Below are 21,815 nucleotides of genomic sequence, written 5' to 3' on the forward strand. Positions count from 1 at the left end.
AAAAAAACAAACTAACATACGATTTGGGAATTCCAAGAGACAATTGTAGTTTTCTGAAAAATTCTAATGACCAGACAGTTTCTTAACTGCTAAATATAAACTTCAGATACAGTTCCTGAAAGGATGGATAAGTAAGCCTCTCCTCTGGGATTTAGGAAGTCCAGGTAAAGGTTAAGTTTCCCAACAGATATGTGTCTATATCATCTGTATCATTAGATGCTACATTAAAAAAACAACCAAACAACCCCCCTCAAAACCCCAACCCACCACAAAGAAAAAGCAAAACACAGAATCCACCCCCCCAGCCCCCTAAAAATGTATAAGCACTTAACATCAGTGGAAGTGCTTCATCACTGTTCCATTAAAAAAAAAAAAAAAAAAAAAAAAAAAGTACCTGCCATATTTGAAAAAAAACCCTGGATATAAGGAAATGCCACAGTGTGTAACCTCATCCTTCCAGTAATTGTATCTCAACAAATGAACCTTACTTTCTTTTCAAATAATTATTTACATCACCTCTGCAGCTCTGGCTAAAAGATTCACCCTGGCCATTTAGAGAACAAATTCAACCTCTTTTAATTTAAGGAAGGAACTAAAACTGTTTCCCTTTTTCAGCATGAGTGTCCTCCAGCCTCTGGGGTATTAAAAAAAAATAGAGGAACTCTTCACCTCTTGGTGTTTTGAAAGATAAATAAAGAAACTTATCTGGTACATTCAGTGCTTAAGCACTTACCACCAAGAAAAGGTTTCGCCACCATCCTCAGCCTGCTTAAAATCCTTTGAAGCCTATCCCACACTACGGGCAATAAGGGCAGTAATAGTTGCCTGCCTACCATGCTGGTTGTTTTGGATCTGGAGTGAGTCCACCAGCTTTTTCCATGCATTACACATAGATACCAAGATGCCTCACACACCATGTTTTTTTCAGCTGTGGAAGCCCCATGAGTTTGAAAGCTACAGGCTTTGAAAGTGAAGCTTCAGGCTTAGAAGTGATGTCCTTCAGCCTGAATTCAACCCATTTAACATTAGACATCTAAGTTAGGTGCCTCTGTTAAGAACTGAATGTCCTCAGATTTCCTATGCTATGAATGGAGGAGAAGAAAAAAGTGACTTCTTGCTAGTTGTGCTACATCTCTAAACCACTTTCTGAAGGTGCCTCTCTTCTATTTCATTATAATGATGCCTAATGTGATCATCCTAACCCAAATATCTTGGTTAAGGAGAGAAAAATTAAGTGTACAGCAGCTCCTCTAGTCATTTAGGCAGGCCAAGGCTCACAAAGTGCTTGTGGCTTCTCTCCATGTTTCTAGCATGGCTGTTCCTGTCTGGAGAATGGCGTTTGTGCCCTTTGCTCTATGACGCTGCCACGGAGAGGAAATGCCACGCAATTGCTTGTTTTCATTTCTGGAGAATGATCGGTAGAACTCAAGGCATCTGACTCTGACTGATCTTACTCTATTCACTGAGTACCTGTGCCTTTTTTTCAGGGAATTATTTTGTCTTTCACCAATTTGCTTATGCCATGCTTTTCCAATTGCTTACATTTATGAACCACATACTCAGCAGCATTTACCTGAAATAAGATTGCTAGTCTGCTGCCTTGTCACTGTTAGATTTTTATTTCAGCTGGAACAATATATTACAAGTTACGCAAAGGCATCTTAACTCACCATGGCAAAGGCAATACTAAGATTTTCTGGAAATTTTCTGAGTCATCTCCTTTGCATTTAGTTTTCTACAGAGTCACAAGCCTGTTTTGTTACAGCTCATTACTGTTCCTGATCAAAAAGCACAACCAGATAGCACTGCTGTATATGTTGCCTACTGCTCCCTTAGCAGCATTGATAGTGATGTATCACTGCAACTATGTGCCACAAATGTATGACTACATTACCCCAAGAAACAATTGGTCAAATACACACTTTCTACATGGCATGGTTTTGTGGAACAGTAGCAATTAATTTTAAACCCTACAGGAAACCTTAAGATTTTTACAAGCATTGTGATGATCCATATAAACCTCTTAACATGTAGAAACAATGACTATAAGGGATGTTTTAGCATTCAATGTGTATCTTGCTCTGCTGAAAACTAACTAAATGTGGAATTGAATGTAACCACACTTTTTTTTTTTTCAGTTTGCAAAATGATCCCTGAGAGCTGCCACTTCCCTGTGGATGGGTTAAGAGTGTAATTCCAAATCCAGTACATCAGGACTGCTAATTACTTCAATATCCTTATGGCAGATATATTTGAGTGACATGCTCTCAGTCTCACAATTTCAAACTGCATTCCAATCCACTTAAGGCAATGATATATATTTAACATCATCCTTGGGGAATCAATATGTTGCAAAATAAAATCAGAATTACATTTCTAACAAATACAAGACCTCAGTGGGGAAAAGACCTCAGTGCCACATTGAGACTAATTTGGCCATAGTGATTCCTTTACTTATATATGCTGCCTTTAAAATGCTGTTTCTGCCCTAGCATTGTAAGAGTTTACAGCAAGTATGACTTTGCTTAAATAGAAGCTAGGTGACCAGTGCCTTGAAAGCAGGATTGATGTCAGACAGAGAAACCTATGCAGACCCTCTCTCTTGAAGGAATGGACACTGCTGGCTAAGTAACTGCTGTTTTATAAAAGAGACCAACATTGCTGGTGCTCAGAATCAAACACTGATATCATCCACAAGAAATATGTAGTGTGAGATAGTAGGTTCCACTAACTTCATATTGACCTTTCTTCCACAAACTGAACATTAGGCTTGTGAATGAATTTACTCAAACTTACTCTCCAAACACACAGTAACTAGCTGCTGGCCAGCTGAAAGACCAAAATTACCATTACTCTTATTTGAATGCCCTGAGGTATTTTGTACATGTTCAGTAAATCAAGATGCACAAGTATGCTGACATTAGAATGAAGTCAAGGATGACTCTTGGGGACCTAACAAGAGAATTGCTGGAATTGGAAGAAACACCATACATTTTAAATTTTGAATCTTGTTTGTTTATATATGGCAAGACTGATGTTAACCTGCCCCCATCCCCCCATATGAAGTATATCATCCCCTACAATACTACACAAATCATTGTGAAAAGGCTGAAAGAGAGACAGACCCTTTGGAATCTTCCATCCTTCTGGGGACTTACTGATTCTTCCAGTTACCACAAGGTGTGAACTGGATTGGAGATCACCATTTGTCTAAGCAATTTAAAGAGATCAGTTATCTTAGGTCACTGGGAGGATGCACTGTTCTCTGTCATTTTCAGAAAGAGGATCTGCTTATTTTGCTCCTAGGATTTCCTGTTTTTTACGAAGTATTAGAAGAAGTTCATAATTGCTTATATGCTGCCAATACTGTCTTACTACATTTTATTTATAGAAGCTTCATGAGCCTCATTGTTCTTACTCCTACCATGAGTTCCAATGAAGTCATAGACAATATCACTGTATTACAAATTAATCTACTTAGCACATAAAATACTGTAGGAATAATTCTGAAAACAGAGGGCATTCATCTTACATTCTACCCATACTTTTTCATAGATGTTTCTTGTATTACTAAAATGATATTGGACTGCAACATAAACTGTACTTGGCCTTTCCACTGAAAGTATTGAAATAATCTACTGCTGGTGGCACAGGAGCGGAGCCTTCCCTCAGAACACAGAATCATCATGGTAAATTACTTAAGACATGTGTTTGTGTACATCTTTGAGGGGTTGTAAAACATACATCAGGAGATACATTTTAATAAAACTCCACTTCAAAATCAAAAATGAAAATGTAATGGCTTATTACAATACTTGCTATTATAGGTAACAGACTAAAAACTTTTACTAGTTTAAAGATTCTGATGCATCAAAGATTAACACGTTAGGACCCACAACCTGCATATGCTTTAAATATGTAAGTTCCCATTTTCCGCAGCTGAGAACTTAATGACAGCAACTCATCATGTTACATTAGGGCATAGAAACCTTCATCTCTACCTACTACTGAAGTACGCACGAGATTATTTTAATGTATTAAGAAACAGAACAGAAGTGAAATGAAACTTGATTACAAAGCATGTGGAAGAAATCATGTGTTACCTGGACATGATGGACAACACTGCCCTGGATGTATGGTAGGGTTGCCACAGCTGGGAACGGGGCAGGTGATCAAGGCACACATTTCCCGTCCGTTATGACAGTAACATTCCCTGCAGCCATCGTGCCAGCTCTCCTCATTCTCATGCCGGCGCCCATCCATGGACAGGCAGGAGCCTGATTTAACAGGAGGCATAAGAGAAGCTGTTGCCTCTGCAAAAACCAAAGAGGAAATTAGATGTCCTGATAAGCATCTGTTGCTTAGGAAGAAACACCAACCTCGTGACTGGATTGCATTTATTTTTAAAGCACATATAAGACCAAGTAAATAATAGTTCTATCATTTACACTTAAATTAACACACAGGAGACAGCTAAAAGTACACTGAAGGGGGCAATAGAATTTGTACTAGTATTTCCTTGGAAAATATAATAATTTCCTTCTGTTGAACCTTTACTTTTTTTAATCAACCAGAAATGTAGTAGCATCTAAATAATGTAAGAAAAAGGAGAAATGCAATGGAGGGAACTAGCAGATAGCATGAAGAATATTTAAAATTAAATATTTAAATACCTTAGCACATTAGATTATCTATAATGTATCTGAGAGCAAGTAGAATATAAAAACATTTAAATGAGCTATGGATGGTCTTGCAAATGATAAAAAATTGCAATCAGGTGCTAACAGGGTAATGGTAGATACTGGAAATATTCCATAAAGTATTTCCTGTGAGAAATTATTTGTTTATATTGCTACAATAAATTAGATATTTGGAAGAGAATGATGAGAATTTCATCCCTCATTTCTTTTAGCTTTTACTGAGATGAGAATACAGTAGCCTAGACTGTGGCATTACTTGCATACTGTCAGAACACACAAGCAGTTGGTCTAGGGAGATAAAATTTCATTTGTATCTTAAGGGGTATTTAAGTGCTACAGGATTCGGCCTCAATATATTCTTTGTTAATCAGCAGAGTGAATTTAGAGCCAAACACTCCCTCATCCACATCACTATTATGATGAAGGATGCAGGATCAGTTTGTCAGTGAATTGACTTGTTTTCAATGGTATGTCAACCATGTTCTGCTGACATATATATAACGTTATTTGTACTAAGTTCTTAATTTAATTTTCTTTTAAAAAAGATAATGTATGAGAAGTAGTAATGTTTACATGTAATTTTAGGAAGTGTTCAGCTTTTTTTCTTGTTGTTTTTTTTGGTTGGTTGGGGTGTTTTTGTTTTTTTTTTTTTTGTTTTTTTGCATGCTAGTATGTAGGTCAGCACTTCTTCAGCTGTGGCAGATCTATCAAAGATGATTTCACAAGCAGATGGTACAAAGTTAGTTTGAGGCACATTATCAGAATAGAAAGCCAATGCACAGAAGCTACATTAGTGTACCATTTTGTGAAGTAAACAAAAATGCTGCATAAGGATAAAATACTTCTTAGAACAGACTTCATCGTGTTGCATGAACAGAAACGCTATGAAAAAACTTAAATTCAGTTACTATACTTTCATAATTTAGTATCAAAGTATTTAAATTATGATTTGAATTAATATAGCTGGAATAGTGCTCTATATTAAAATGATTATTGACACTCAGAAGTCCAAGATAGTAAGACTTTGCTTATTTAGCAAGGGAAAAGGGTATCTGAAGCAATCAGACTTTTTTCCTGAAATATTCTAAAGTACACTCTATAATTTGGAGAAACATTCAAAAGCAGATACTCAAAATTAAGTTCACAAACTGAGATTGTAATTAAAAATTGAAAAGTGAAAACAACTAGTACAAAAGCTAATATTTGAATAAATCTAATGTGTAAATACAAAATGGGAGTAACTAGCTAACTAGAGGTATGGTTGAAATGATCTGAGATACAGCAGTTCTCAAGGGAAGGAAGTGTGTAATGTGATACCACTGCAGAAGAGGCAAGTTCAATATAAGACACAAGTACAGGAACACTGTAAATTTAAATACAGTACTACTACTTCTACTAGTCTGAAGATTTTACTATGGCTAAAGCACAGTATCAAAGTTTTGAACAGTGATGAGAAACTGCAGTAACTGGGTTTGTTTGACTTAGAAACCCATTTCCCACCCAAAAAAATGTTTACAAGTCTCCAGTTGTAAGCCCTTAAATATTGCAAGAATTTTAAAGGAAATAGTGCTTAGCTGCTCCACATGTCTGCTAAGCTCAGGAGAAGAAGTAACCAGGTCAATGTCTATAAAATGAGACAGTAATTGTAGAAAATTAATTTTAAAATGTCATATGTTTCTAACCACAGGAAAACACTATTTTAGAAAGGTTTGTTTTTTTTCTCTTTCTTTTTTGTTCTGTTTTTTTGTGTCTTTTGAAAGTGGAGATTCTTAATAAATTAAATCTTAGATAAACATCTGTCAAGGATTATCCAGATATACCCTATTTTATGCAAGGGTAAAGAAGTGAACTCTCAGTTTGTCAGAGTACTACTCCAGCCTGTACTTCTATGGTTCTATTAATCCTAGCACAAGCTATTTCTGGCAGAAGCAATTTAGAAAGTGGAGCTAATTCACAGGCAGGGGATTTACCCAACCCTTCCTCTTACTTAAGGATTCTGGGTCAAAATTTTAACAAGGACTCACATTTTCCCCAGAACATACTGCTGGTTGTTCTAATCATTCTTTGACAAAACTGCAAATGAAGTGATGATGAAGTGATATGCTCATGGCTTGGTATCTTTATGATCATGACAACAGTAAATACTACTTAGAGATGGATCAAGTTAATTTCACTAAATAATTGTGCACATTTTAAAATCCCTACTTATTAAGGAGAACACTTAAAAGTGTGCATACACATAATTAGTGACCAAAGTTTGTAGTCTGGGAGGCAATTATGGTACATCTAGGGGAACACTTTTTGTGTATTTAGTCACAGCCTTATGACAATCAGGAAAAGTGTTCTGATTGTGAGACAAATGACAAGCTGAGCAATAAGAATTATCTCAATGGGACACCATTCAGCAGTTACCCTTTCTTATTTAATTTTTAAAATTTTAATTTCTAGTAAAAGTCATATATTGTAGCTTATGTCAGTGACATGTCTGCTTCTCACATCTGCAAAACATGTTTATAACATTACAACTTTTATTTTGCTAGAAGTCTGAAAGTTTCTTAAACTGTCTGCCTTGTATAATATTTTCTAGAAAAAAGATAATGTTGGATATTTTTGATTCAAATGATTGCATGTTTGCCTTCAACTACAGGAGAATGACTTCAGGAACTCATACATTTTCTTCCAGTGCTATGTTTCCATAGCTTGTTCTTTTACATTTTATATTTTTTTAAATGCAGGAGAAATAGTGAAAAGTTGAAAATAGGGTCATTACACAAAGCAATGGGAAAGTAATAAAACTTACTTGACTACAGCTAGAAATCAAAACACACAAGTGAGAGAATAAGCATGAAAAAGCAGTTAGGATCAGAGAGAAACTGAGCAAAACCAAAAAGTTATTGAATGCAAACATGGAGATGAGCAATGAAGGAAGTCTGATACCCAGACTAATACAGAACATAACCTGAAAATATTGTAAGGAAAAGACATGCTGAAAGCAGCCCAAGTATATGGCAGACAGCAAATGAACATCTGATCTCAAGATCCATCTTGAACTTGGTGGTTACAGGCTGGGGATGTGGCATGTGTGAAATTTTTAGCTTAAGAATACCAAGTCCTTTCTCCTGGGCAGCTGTTCTCTCTACACTCATTGTTCATTAAGATTGGCTGAAAAGCATCCAAGAAACAGCACTCTAATTTTAGGTGATACACTGGATATTTATCAAATCCAACACTTGTTTGTAAAGAAAAGGCAATGGTAAAGGAGGCAAGACGAACATCACTACTGAAAACAATGCCCTCAATTAGCTTATTATTAGTAGTTGCTTATTAAGAGCCTGATCCAATTTTTTACTAATGATAACAAACTTTTTGTGACTTTGTAGTGGGAGATGAAAGCAGAGCTGAAGCTTTGTGGTGAAGCCCAGATGAATAGATAATAACAAACACCAGCAAAACAATACATTTCTTTGGGCAATGTTGAACTGGCTCCCCCCAGTTACTGTATTTCAATTTGTAAATATTCTGTGCAGTATTGCTTTTCTTTCACCCTGGTTTCCACCTGCTTTGAAAACAAGTTGTAGTTAGTGGTGGTAATGCACCAGCACATACCTCTGCACTTGCAGATAACACAGCCATGACTGTTCTGCTGGAAGCCCAATGGACAGATTTTACCACAAGGCAGGTTGGGGCACTTCTTACACCGACAGATTTCACAGCCATGCTTGTTCTTCCTAGATGAGCAAAATAGGGTGTAAAAGATCAGCAAGTTACTTTCAATATCTACACCTCTAAAGCAAGAGCATCCCCCCTAAGGAAGTGACGGATGAGCAAAGGAAATTATTGTTAACCGTCGCCCTTAGATTAAGTGGTTTTATGGGCTGTACAGGCTTTATGGGCTCCATCCCTGGCATATGCTCTCTCCATTCACTGGATCCTATGCTGAATGTTTCCTTGTCTTTTTTCACAAAGGCAGATACTACTATTCAAACTTTTGGCACAGATGTACGAAGCAAAGAACAGACATGGGAAGTTATAGAGCATGATCTAGCAGGATAGAGGAGAAATAAATGATGTAAATCTTTAGAAAGCCTGGCTACAAGCTGTAGAAAACTTTATTTAATTTTTAGTTAAAAGGCTGAGAATAACGAATTGCAATACAGTAGAGTGGAGTATGAAGACTTTCTGTATTCCTATCCCATCAAAAGGAATGCTTCTTTCCATTACTGTGTAGAGCTTTCAAATAGTGAGCTTTATCTAGCAGATTTTTTCAGACAATTATGAAAAGGTTTTGGTTTCTTTAAAGATGCACCAACTCAATATTTCCAATTACTAACTTTTAACAGTCTTAAAAAGAAAGTCACGAATATGATGATTACTCCTTAATTGTTCAATCTCTAATATACTTTTCTTTTAATATTTCTGTCTTTTGTATCCAATTTGTGATTAACATTTACATTAAAATAGAGATTTGTCCTCCATTACACCCCATGTTTTTAATGATTACAACACACCTGGAAGTCAAATACATACTATTTTAAAAAAGAATTTGGCACAGTAGCAGTAAACTGAACAAATATGCTATACAACCACAAATCTAAATAATTTTCACACCAAGGTAAAACTCAAACTGAAATGATCCTAAAGTAGTTCTTGCCACGTTGGCCCTTTATATTACAAATAGTTCCATATGAAGATATCTTGAAATTTTATTAATTTCATTCAGTGTAATTTTTCATGTATTTTGTAGAGAATTACAAGATTAGAGTGCTCATTTCCAGTTGCTAAAAAATCATCTGAAGACTTTATTAAACATTAACCATTTAAAAATACCAGCCATTGTGCATAATAAAATTATATTCCACATGTAAATCCAGAATTTAAATTGAAAACTATTTTCCAAATAGCTTAAAAAGGTTTAAAGTTCACATATTTTTCAGGTGCACAAAAACATCGGGCAAAAATCAGCCCAAAAACAGGGTTCCTGACAACACTGGCATCAGCTTGAAATCAACTTGTTTTTAAAAAATCTTAATCTTACAACTACCGTACAAGGCCCATTAAAATGTGATGTCATTTTAAAAATGCTTTTGCTATATAGTTCACATAGGTTTTCTAATAAAACTATTTAGCACACACTTGAGCAAAAAAACCCAAAAAACCAAGAAGTTTCTACTTCTATCTAAGTAGAAAAATCACATATATGAATTGTAATTATGCTCCGTAGGTCAATGTATTAAACTCATGATACATAAGGAATAAAATGACTGCTCTTTACAGGATGCCTTTTCTGTAACTTCCCTCAGGTTCTACTTCCTCTCACTCGCAAAACTGACAGTAAGTCTCACCCAGTCCTGAAGTCAGTATGCCTGAGGATAATTTTACTAACTCCTTATGTTAAAATCCCTTGTTTTCCTCTCTCATTTACTACTCAGTGCACTAAGAGGACACACTGCAGTAAAGATGGCTATTAACAAGCCTGCAACATTTATGAACAAGGGCCAAAGAGAACTCTAAAATGAACCAGAAATTTAAGGAGTATTACTATCAAAAACTAGGAGTTGCAAATGTAGTAAACTTCATTGAAACTCCTAAAAAAAACCCCAAAAAAACCCCCAGAAAAATTGGAATGTTTTCTGAAGATCTGCTGTCATGAGGTAGAAATTAAACTATTGTGAAAAGCAGGCAGTAACATGGAATAAACCCATACAAAATACAATTTACTGGTAAAATATATAGAGATACAACCAGAACTAATTACTAAGAAACTTCTGTGACAAAAGACCCACTCAGTTTTCATCACCTGTTTCAAAACCACAAATATTTACTTTTATGGAAAAAGAAGTCTACCACAAACACAGATTTTGAATGCATTTACAAAAATGTAGATAAGATATGGTACTATTCTTCACAAATCCTGTAATTACCAAAAATGTCTTACTAAAACTAGTCTGCTGTCATATCAAGATTAAAAGAAACTTGAAATATTAGATAATAATTTGAATAAAATAAATGGGCTATAAAATAGAAGTTCTTCAAAGCATGCCAAAAGAATTTTAAAAAGTTACATGTAAGAGATATTACTTGTAAGTAGCTTTCTCATCTTGTTTGTCAAATTCTTCAACAAAATTTAAGCACTGCTTTCCTTTTAGAATCTGCTGGTTTTTGAGCTTCTGTTTCTAAATCTGTTGATCAAAATCCATTTTGAAGAATACTGCACTCTCATATCCGTAATGCCGTTTCTATTTTCCTACCTCCCCCCGCTGTGCCACAAGCAAACACAATTAGACACGCCTGGCTTTTTGCGTATTTTCCATACACAGGGATTGCATTAAGCGTGCTTTCAGGATGAGAATACGTACAAGTATCCAAAGGGACAGTACTTGTCACATACAATGGGTTTGCACTTCTTGGGCCGCGGCCGGCACTGACAGATCTCACAGTTGTGGGCGTCAGTCTGGAAGCCGAAGGAACACTCCAAGGAACAGCCCGAAATGAGGCCGGTGCACAGCTCCTCCCCTGCAAAGGACACACGCAGCTTATCACAACATGAAAACTGCTTACCCAAACACATCCTCAGCACAAAAACCTTCTGCTCTCTCACTTTTTAACTTTCTTAATACTGCTAGGCCTTACCTTTGGATTGTACTGTTTTTAAAATATTTGACAGAATTCTCCAGTAAGAACCCAAACTGTATGAGCAGACACTACAGGATTCTTCAGTTCCTGTCAGCAACTTGGGGAGTACCACCTGGTACCACAAACTAACATGATTTTATGAACAGATGCACAGCCAATGGACTCCAATATCCATCTCTCCATTGGCTTTTAATAACACATCTAAAATAACACATAATTGCCACACATTATGGGTTTAGTAGGCTTTTGTTCAATATAGATCATCTTTATTTCTCTTCTACTTATTTAAAATAAGTACTGAAAGGGTGGGATATATTAAAAATCTTTTACTTTTTTAATGCTGTTTGGTGTCAATTTGATTAAGATTTGACCTGCAATACCCTAAGAAGTGACTGAAGCTTCGAGATGCTAGACTAAAATATCTGTTTCTTGAAGTCCAGCACCAAGTTTTATCCGCCTCTTGTGGCATAAGGAAGATGTTGAACTGTTGGCATCTCAATTTTTCTGGTACAGAGATGGTCATTATATCCCCTCTCATTGCAATTTACTATTTTGAGATTGATCCATTTCTTTTTGCTTTTCTTTAAAAAAGAAATGCCAGAAAGACTACTCTTTATTGTGGGACACAATGTTCTTTTCCTGGTTGCAGAAGTGAGAGGAAACAGAAAATTATGGGGTTTTTTACACTAAGGATGCAAAACACAAGTTTAAGAAATGACCATTATTACAACAGCCAAAGTGAGATCAAAGTAGAAAAAGAGGGAAATATAATTAAGATTCTTCAATAGAAGAATATGATGGGTGATATCCAAAGGCCTCCCTTCAAGAGTGATATTTAAAGGATGGCTGATCTCTAGCTGGAACATCCACACCACTATGAAGTATTAGCTGGACACAGGTCAGCTGAAGATTATTCTTCCAGATGTGCTCCTCATTTGAGACCTGAAGACCACTTTCCTTTAGGGGATTTAACATTTAGGGACATGGTTTTTCCAAAGAGGAGATCAATTATTAATACTGACTTATTGTCTAAAATGGCAATTTACTGAAGGAAAACTACAGAAGGAATCTTGCTTTACTTAAATACTTGCCCTTCTAGTTTTGTAACATTGCATTTAAGATTCCAAAATATTGACTTAACCAGGTGTGGCAAAACCAAGTGTTTCCTTATCTATTTTACCAAGTTAATGTTCATTTGGTAAAGAAGGCATGTTCCTTACTGTGCCAGAATGAGACCAAAACCTCAGAGAAAACCAGCAAATTCACTGCCGAATTCCAAGGTGGAATTTGGGTATGCAAGTGCAATACAACATAAGAGTCTCCTTATTCCAAACAACAGTGCTCAACTTAAACAGGATGATAAATAATCAGGGTCATGGCTCTCACCTCTCCACTTTTATGCAAATTTGGTGTCTGAAGCAAAAAGGGTGGCAAGTTTGGGGTTGTTTTTGCCATTCAGAATAGAGAAAAAGAAATGCCAGATCCTTTCATAACCTCTAGAGACTGTGTCTGGAAGCAGAGAATCAATATCACAAGATTTAAGCATTTACTCTCGGTCAGATCTAACCTTCGCACAGCAACAGTAGCCCTTGTTTTAGGTTCTTGCTTTAGAGAGAAACACATACACAAAGATCTTCATGAAGTTTTACACATTTTTGGAGGATTAAGTCAGGCCAATCTACAAAGAATACTAATCTTTTTAATATGTAGCCACTAGTGACGATTTAACAACATTATAATGCAGAGGAAACTTTGATATTTTTCTCTGGTAAAGAGTGAGTTATGTGTAATACAAAGACTTTTCTTGAAGCAAGTTAAAATAATGAGAATTTGTCTTTCATTTATGAGCTTTTATACTAGGATGTTTGTACAGAATTATTCCCTAACAACACACAGTGATAATAAAATTAACTAAATTTTTCATTATGCAAGACTTTATAGGGTAGTCATAATTTTTAAAGCTAGGCTTGAACTTTATAAAGAATGTACAGAGAAGGATAGGATAGGATGTACGGAAAGATGTCTTTAAAAAGAGTTAAGTGAAGCTATGACCTTTGATATAATGTAAGTTATGGTCATCTCCTCCAGATGCTCGGAACTGATCTGAGTAGCAAATAACCTGGAAATCCACAGGTTGAATTGAGTGGAACCATTCCTTTTCTGAAGCATACTTCGTCAGGGAAATGAAATGTTTACATGGCTGTCTATAAACAGTAGGATCGTGAAGACAGGTGAGGAAAAAAGAAGGTACCTATGCAAAGGCATGGGAGAAATAAATAGGTATTTTAAAAAAGTAAAAGGAAGAGCTGGAAATAACAATTTAAAAAAACCTAAAAAACTAGAAAAAATAAGAATTTTTTTTTTTACTTGGCATATTTCTTTATGTTATTTGTCTCCAGATTATCTGTTAAGGAGAGCTATCAAAATACAATATCCAAGTTTGACCACAAAGTTATAGAAGATGGCAAAATAATGACTCAGAGTCCCACAGCCAAATACTTTGTTTTCAGTCTTCTATTCTGCTCTGATTTGGCTAGTGAAACTGCTTTTCAGAGACAAAAAAGAAGTTTGTTACATGCAAAGTTAATATACTTTATTAAAAGGCTCAAGGTGTTTAAGAGCAGTGCTACAAAGCAGGAAGACATCCCGAGTGTCTCATCCCAAGTAGCTTATGATGTTAAATATACTTAAAACTCAAATAGTCAGCTGACATACTAACCAGGGGATCCAGACTCAAAGCAATATCCTCCTTGCTTAATCCTTTACATAGTGAGTTATCCTCAAAAGAATTTTCACTTTGAAAGTGGCTGAGAAAGAAAAGCTCTTCAGAGCCATGAGGTGGGTGACTAATAATCATCATTGCCTCCCAGGAACAGACAGTAAAAAGCATATGAGAAATCATCAGAAGTCTGGCTATGTCAAACATAAAGGGAAAGTTTGCTGAAGTCAGTACAGACAACTGTTAATGTATAGACTTTCTAGTGTTATGTCAACGTTAAGTGTGACATGATCAGAATAATCTCCACAGACCTCTGCTTGTAGTCTTTCTAATAAGATGCTGAAAATTAAATTCTGCCAAGATGCTCTTTACTGAAATTAACTGAAATTAATGTTATTGCACTTAAATTTTTGCTAGTATGACAGTACAAACTGTGGAAATAGATTTTAAATAGTTTTTGAAAAAAAAATCTCTTTGAAGAAATGTAGTGTCATGAAACTAGGATGTGAATTCTGGTCTGCTTTCTGAATTTACATCTAATCATCTGAATGTCTCCTATTAAAACATTATTAAAAACATGACAACAGCAGGCAGTCTCTAAATGAAGTACCATCTGGTACACAGAGTTTATGTCTTCTGCACAGGCCTGATGAAAAGCACAGTCCAGCATTTTAAGCCAGGTATTTTTTCAGAAAATTAAGTGAATCACCAATGTCATAAAGCAAAGCATAGCTATCAGAGAAAGAAAGAAGAGAAAAAGATTGAAAAGATTGCAAACCTAAATATTCATATGTGCATCAAATTCAGAGTATACAATTGTAATCCTGACAATTTTTCTATAGCCTTAGCTATTGCTTTAAATTTATCACTACTAAAATAATGACTAATTCATTATGAAAAGATAAGTAAAACCAGATTTTTTGCTAAGGTTTTGCATTTCAAGTGACACATACTAAGGAACAAGGAGAACTAGTTCACTAGTTTATGAAAGTCAACTGCAATGAACTGAGGAAATCTATTATGACAAAATGTTAGGAGACTATTTGTTTAAGGGTGTTTACTCCCTCTGCTTAGAGAAATTTCATGAGGAAACTGAATCCCAAATCATGAATGTATTTGCAGAGAAGAGATCCAGCCCTACCTGGTCTAATAACTGCTTCAGAAGTGTATCAGAGCAACCAGACAGGCTGCAATGAGGATATAGCAAACATTTTAAAAGCTAATGCAGAAGAAAACTACCATTCAGAGTTTGACAGAACTGCATTATGTACTTGCACGTCACTGCAACTCTAACAGAATGGGATTAAGCTTCTGATCACAAAGTATAAGCTGTTCTTTTGGGTTTTGTGACTGATTAGTTATAGTGACATCACATAGGGAACTAAATTGATGGTTAGATAGGAGGTAGAAGACTAAAACAGAAACAAAATGATGAACAGAAAATTATTAAAGGGAAAACATCTCTCTTTGTGTTGTGTAGGGAAATATCTGGATTGAGAGTAGAGTTCTACATGGTGAGTAGAACACGTTCATTCATTTTTCTTATAAAACATGAACCAGAAAACAATTTGCACGACAAGCTCAGAGTTCAGATGCAGAATATTGGATGAGTCCAGAATGATACTGATGAGCTATGACTTTAAGAAAAGATAAATGTGTTCCTCAATGTCTCAGGCTCATAGAACTGTATTTTTACAACAAATACTTAGCTTTTTAATATGACACTAGCTGAAACATAACATAAAATGCTGAGAGAATCAAGTACAGTAGAAGGCTAGGGCACTAAACATGGAAAGGTTGTTTGTCCTGAACCAATGATGTTATTAAATAGTCCTCCTGCTTAGAACTAATACTTGAGGACTAACAAGCACTGAGTGCTTATAGCAGTGAATCCCACCCACACAACAAGACCATGCAGTTTTCTCTGCCACATGCAACCATGACTGCAAAAGCAGCAGCAAAGCCAGTTACCACCAGGTCCAGATGGTAGCTCACAGTCTAGTCGCAGTCTTCACTAGTCCTCACCACACCAGCAAAAGCTATTGCTTACAGACTTTGAGTCCTCTAAAGACTGCAGTACTAGCAAATACTTTGTTCTGTAGTTTGATATAATTAAACACATTATGTGCTGACTTGCATATGGGAATTTCAAATTCTTGGATTCATTTGGATCAATTTAATGTGATGCTGTTGGACAAATACAAGCAGAAAGAACAGCTGAAGATGAATTAGTATTCCAAAAAAACCCATTTGTGAATTATTAACAAACAAACAGATATTGGTGAGGTATTTAAGCCTAGTCACCATTAGTCCATAAGCTCCTTCTAAATACAGTGATTTCTTTCCCCACTTTCTCCACACATTTACAAATCCTTTCATACATGCAGACTATAATAAAACAGATACTGAGAGTTTCAGAAGAGCATTACACAGCTTAACAGGAGTCTCTTTGGGATATGGAGGATGGGACAACACTGTAGAAAAAAAGTCTTGAGAACTGATGATTACCAAGATATGGTGAGCATTCTACACACAAACTATCTGGTGTTTTAAAACTCTTTCCACTATCTCATTCTGAACCCTAACATCAACTCTAGTTTTAAAAGGTTGTCTGATATCTGTAAAACTGAGTGACTGGCTGCTGAAGGAAAGAAACACATGTTCAAAAGTCAGCATCTAAGAGCAGCTGACACACTGATGTGACCCACTACAGTTGAGGCCCCACCTTGCAAACAGAACAGCAAAAACATTCTGTCCCATGATATGTTAGCAATGTCTGCATTTGGTAGAATTAACTTAGCAGTGGAATATTTGGGATACAATGCAACCTCTCCTTCTCAGGTATGGCATCTCAGGGGCAATGCATCTCAACAGGAATCACAGGTTTTCGTCCTAAACTCAAACCACTGTATGCATGATTTATTCCTGATTTCAGAGTGCTCACATCCCTACCTCACATGAACCTATGAATATCTGAAGTGTTATAAAATATGGCCCAAAAAAGCCTCTAAAAAGCAAACAAAATTCAATTCCAGGAATTGCATGTTCACTTTAAAAAGGGTCTTCTGCTTGAATTTCTAATAGCTTGATTGTAATTCCAGCTCTTTAAAAAAAAAAAAAAACAAAACAAAAAACCAAAACATTCTTTTTTTCCTAGCATATATATGGTATTTAAAAAGCTCTAGGCTCTTAAACAGGGATGTTTATGTTTTTCCAAAATATTATTTTATATATGGACACACTGATATTTGTATTATAAGGACTGAAAATCATCTTACTCTATAAAGTTTTGAAAATGCATTCTATGTTGAAATACTTTTAGTTTTCAGTCCTGTAATTCACAGATGAAAAAAAACAACTGCCAGAGAATATTAAAAAATACATGACAAGAATTATGTCAGTGTTTCAACTTGGCTTAGGCTGGTGTCCATTTTTACAAATTTGTAGCATGGCTACACAAAGCTAGCTACATACCTTCACCAGTATTATTTCCTTGATGCTGAGGACAGATCATATCAGGAGAACTGTTTCACAGTACCTTTACAATTAAGCACTCCTCAGCCGTCCTCTCGGTGTGGATTGCTACTGCTGCTTAATCTTCGGGGGTGGGGATCTGGGGAGGCAAATTTATGAAGGAGAAAACTAGGTTACTTAACAGTAACTGGAATTCTCTGAATATATTGCCTCCACAGATCCACACTAACCCTCCCTCCTTTTGTTAGGCTTAAATCATGATTCACAAAAGCTGGAAAAAAAATGAAGGGACTGGGCGCTGTGATGCTAGAAAACCCTGTTTAAATAAATCATCTTGTGAGTCCATTGAGGCAAATTAACCACTTGGATATGTGCTCTAAACAAATCTAGGATTCAGATACAACACATGAATTCATGAAAATGAAATTGTAGCAGTGATATCTCAAAGGTGGAATTACTGTATAATGATCAAGCTTCAAGCATGCTGATTTTTTTTTTTTTCTCACAGGGCAAGACAAGTGAAATTCTTATCTGCTTCTGTTCCACTACATATATTGTAAGCACTAACTCCAATACATTGTAATCTTCAGCGATCCTGCCAAAGACTCATTCTAGTGACAATACAGATAATATTTATTTGGCATGAGTTGTTCATCATATTTCCATCCTCTTCAGGGAGCACTTCCACTATCTTGCACGTGTGCTTAGAGTTACTACTTTTGTTCTACAAGAACATGTACTTTTTTTTTTTCCTGATCTGAGCCTTAAATTTTTAGGAAACATGCTTCATCCTAATTTTTCTTAGGTTGTATTTCCTGAACTGAAGTCTTGTCTGTAATAGCTATTCACTTTTATATCACTGCAGAAGGATAATAAGACATCCTTTTTCTCTCTTATAGGATTACTCAAAAATTTAATGTGCTCTCCTTAGCACTAAGAAAGATTACCTGGATATTTATTTTATAACTTTTATTTTCCATGGAATTTCTTGTGAAATGAAAATAACACTGGAAGACAACTGCTACTAAAACAGAAAAGTGTTACCTAATTCCTATTTTACTCTACTATTTCCAGGAATTTTGCATTGCCTGAAGTACATTTTGTGTGATTAGTATGCAATTACTGTCTGACCTCAGTTTGACATAGTAATGAACACGAAATAAGTTTATTTAAATAGGCAAAAATTCACACTAAGAGAATTTAAGCCTTGAGAACATACATCTCAGTATGGACTACATACAGAAATACCGGAACGAAATATTCAAATTTTGGCTATAAGATTGAAAGGCTAGGACTCTAATTATTGAAGAATTAACTCACAAAAATGAGGAATTGAGATGTGTTCTCTCACTGCACTCCCTGCAAAGTTTTCTTAGGCTTTTTCCCATCATCAGTCCCTATGTTTTTCCAGAGCCTTAACTCTTGCTATTTACAGACAGCCTGTAGATGCACCTACCTAAGTTTTCTCAAACCTACCAATCCTGCCTTTGAATGCCTATGCAACTAAATAAAGACCCACATTGTCAAACCCAAAGTCCATGCTGGAATTTCACTCTGCTTCCTCAGCTATAAAGGGGGATGGTATGACTTGCCAGAATACTGAGAACCACTGGTGTGTGACTGAGTGATAATGTCTCCTTTTAACTCCATGGTAGAAAACGTGTTGCTCTCACTAAAGGAAAAGGTAGCAACACTTCCAAAGTTATTTCTGTGTGTATCCATGGGATGTGTTTTGGGGAGAAGGTGATTTCATGTTGAGAGGACTGTGCAAACACATAGTATACCAAGATTTCTTATTTTTCAATAGTGATTGCATGACTTGCTTTGACAGACAAAAGAGACCAGGACACAAAGTGGAAGGTGATGCAGGGAACATGACTCATCTCAGCTTTCTCCAGTTGCATCTCTCCATAAGGAGTCTGAAATTAATGAAACTGGATGACAGTTGCATCTTGGAACCACAAAGGTAAGCCTTCTAAAAGATGCAAACAATTTTTTAAATTAACAGCAACACTCTAATTTAATTCAATTTTAGTAAGATTTGAAATGTTAAAAAAAAAAAAGTAGAACTCATACATGCTCACAATCATATCCTGAAGACATACTACATGTTCAATTCATTTGGGGTAAAATACTAGTCTCAGTCACAGGAGAGATTTTAAAGGTTTTTTTTTCCATGAAACTAATCCAGGGAAAAGACAAGGTCTGCACTGCAGATGGTTGCTGAAGAATGACTTTGTGTGCAGTAGCAACTACCAATGAGATTTTAAATCCTATGTTGCTTCAATCAGCAGGCATTATTAATCCTGCCATTAATCTTCACTGGGGCAAGAGGAGTCATGCCTCACAAACAAGAGACCACTGGTCTTCCACAAGGACTCCTCCAAATGGATTTGTCTTCCTAAAGACTTCATTCCACTCCAGTTCTCCCAATGAAAGTAAGGGCCAAGACACTCCAAACGCAAGAGCAATTGCTGCACTCCACAATTTTTTTCTTATTTACTTTTTCCTATTTGTGTTTTCCTCTTGTATCATCTTATATCGTCTTTTCTTTTCTTTTTTCTTTTTTTTTTGAATGCCTTTCCTGTTTTTCCTACTTGTTTTAGTTTTATTCTTGGTATTCTACAGCAGTTCTTCTTAGATTCTGGATTGTACTTTTTACCTTTTATTGCCATGTAGTGCTGTTTTGGCTTCTAGATGCTTCTGGTCAGTATGATCATTCTTTCTCCCTCATCATTTGTGGTTTCATGCATACTTACTGAACTTTCTTCTCATAAAAGTCTATGCTCTGCTCAGTGATTGTTTTTTTCCCTCCCTTCTCTTATAACTATGGTCTGGCTATGCTACTTTTAAAAAATGTTTTATTTTACTTTACAGTATGTATGTTTTCACTGCATGTTGCTACAGCGTGTTTTTGCATTGACTGCAGAAAGAAAAGAAGGATAGAAGACAAAGTAAACTACTTCTATTAAAATAATAATATAGAAATGTTTTGATTTGCTTCTCTCTTCCTTCTCATTCTGCAGTTGGCTTGAATGAGGTGGGATAGACTTAAAACGAAATTACAATGAAGCACCAAACAAGTTTCATTATACTGTACTTACATAATCATTCCAAATAAACCTGTTGTACTTATTTCTGGCAACATGAATGTAAATGCAGGTAATAAAGAAGAACAAATTAGATGTTCACTATGTTCTTCCACTTTATCATTTTGCTTTTATTTTGGATGAAATAACTGAAGTATAACCAACCTTCAGCAGAGCTATCTAAAGATAAATTAACAAAAAACAAAACTTTATTGGAAATAGATTAATAGAGTTAGGATATGATGACTTCAAATGTTAGCGTGGGCATGGGGGCTTCCTTACTGAGGCAGTTAAATTTGACTCTGTTGAGCAGCTTAGACCAGTAAAAAGCAAGTGGATGCAGTATAAAATAATGATGTTCCCAGAAGTCCACATGAGTCTACATGAGCTAAAGATAATACATGTTCTGATGTTCTTAAGAGAACCAAGATGCAACTGAGTGGGTTTGGACAATAAAGTACACAGGATCTCAAAACACAGAGAGCTAGCACAGTACATTTTCAGCATATCTGACCTAAGACTTCTCTCTTCTCATTTCTCACACACTGTTTTGTCCAGAGGAGAGCCTTGCAAGTGACAGACATTACTTGACAGAAAAATTCAATTTCTGTCATTTTGATTGATAGCCACCAAATGATGAAGATTTCCAAGCTGTTATTTTTCTTCATTTCCTTAGAAAATAAAGGTCTCCTCTTTCTAAATGACTGAGATTTTTAAGCAATCTATTCGTCACATTATTTAACTGAAAAAAGAGATGATAAATGATACTATTAACTTTGCTTCAGACAGTGTGCTATGGTAAAATGAAGAAAATTTCAAGCAAATCTGGTAAGAGAAAAATTCCCCTGAATAGGTTCTTATGCACTATTTAATCAGAAATACTCTAACCAAGAGCATTCTGAGACATGGTTTGTGTCCATAGGCAGTCTGGTAACCTAGGACAAAAGAAATCATCCTTTGGAGTGGTGTGTCTCCAGGGCGCCAAACAGGAGGGAAGGACTGCACACACAAGCATAGATGATGAAACTTGTCATGAATGTCCATCTTCTTGTTTGTGTCAAACTCCCCAATTAATTTAATGATAACAGAAGGAGAAGGAAAATCAAATTACAACGTTAAAAGCAGACCTTAACATTTCTGATGTTTTCCTTAGGAAGAATGAAGTAAGGCAAGTACGCGATAGCTTGGATGTAACCCAAG

General features: G+C 35.8%; 1 protein-coding gene across 2 annotated transcripts in view; it reads right to left on the bottom strand.

The window, feature by feature from the left end:
• CRIM1 (cysteine rich transmembrane BMP regulator 1) overlaps nucleotides 1–21,815 on the bottom strand; it is a 176,881-nt gene that overhangs the window by 13,065 nt on the left and 142,001 nt on the right. For both annotated transcript variants that reach the window (XM_038132996.1, XM_038132997.1), the window contains 3 exons: nucleotides 11,057–11,213; nucleotides 8,307–8,428; nucleotides 4,104–4,313 (listed from right to left, as the gene is read on the bottom strand). In XM_038132996.1, coding sequence (XP_037988924.1) covers nucleotides 4,104–4,313; nucleotides 8,307–8,428; nucleotides 11,057–11,213 — 489 coding nt within the window. The remainder of the gene's footprint in view (nucleotides 1–4,103; nucleotides 4,314–8,306; nucleotides 8,429–11,056; nucleotides 11,214–21,815) is intronic.

The sequence above is a fragment of the Motacilla alba genome, chromosome 3 (assembly GCF_015832195.1).
Source record: "Motacilla alba alba isolate MOTALB_02 chromosome 3, Motacilla_alba_V1.0_pri, whole genome shotgun sequence".
Lineage (NCBI taxonomy): Eukaryota > Metazoa > Chordata > Aves > Passeriformes > Motacillidae > Motacilla > Motacilla alba.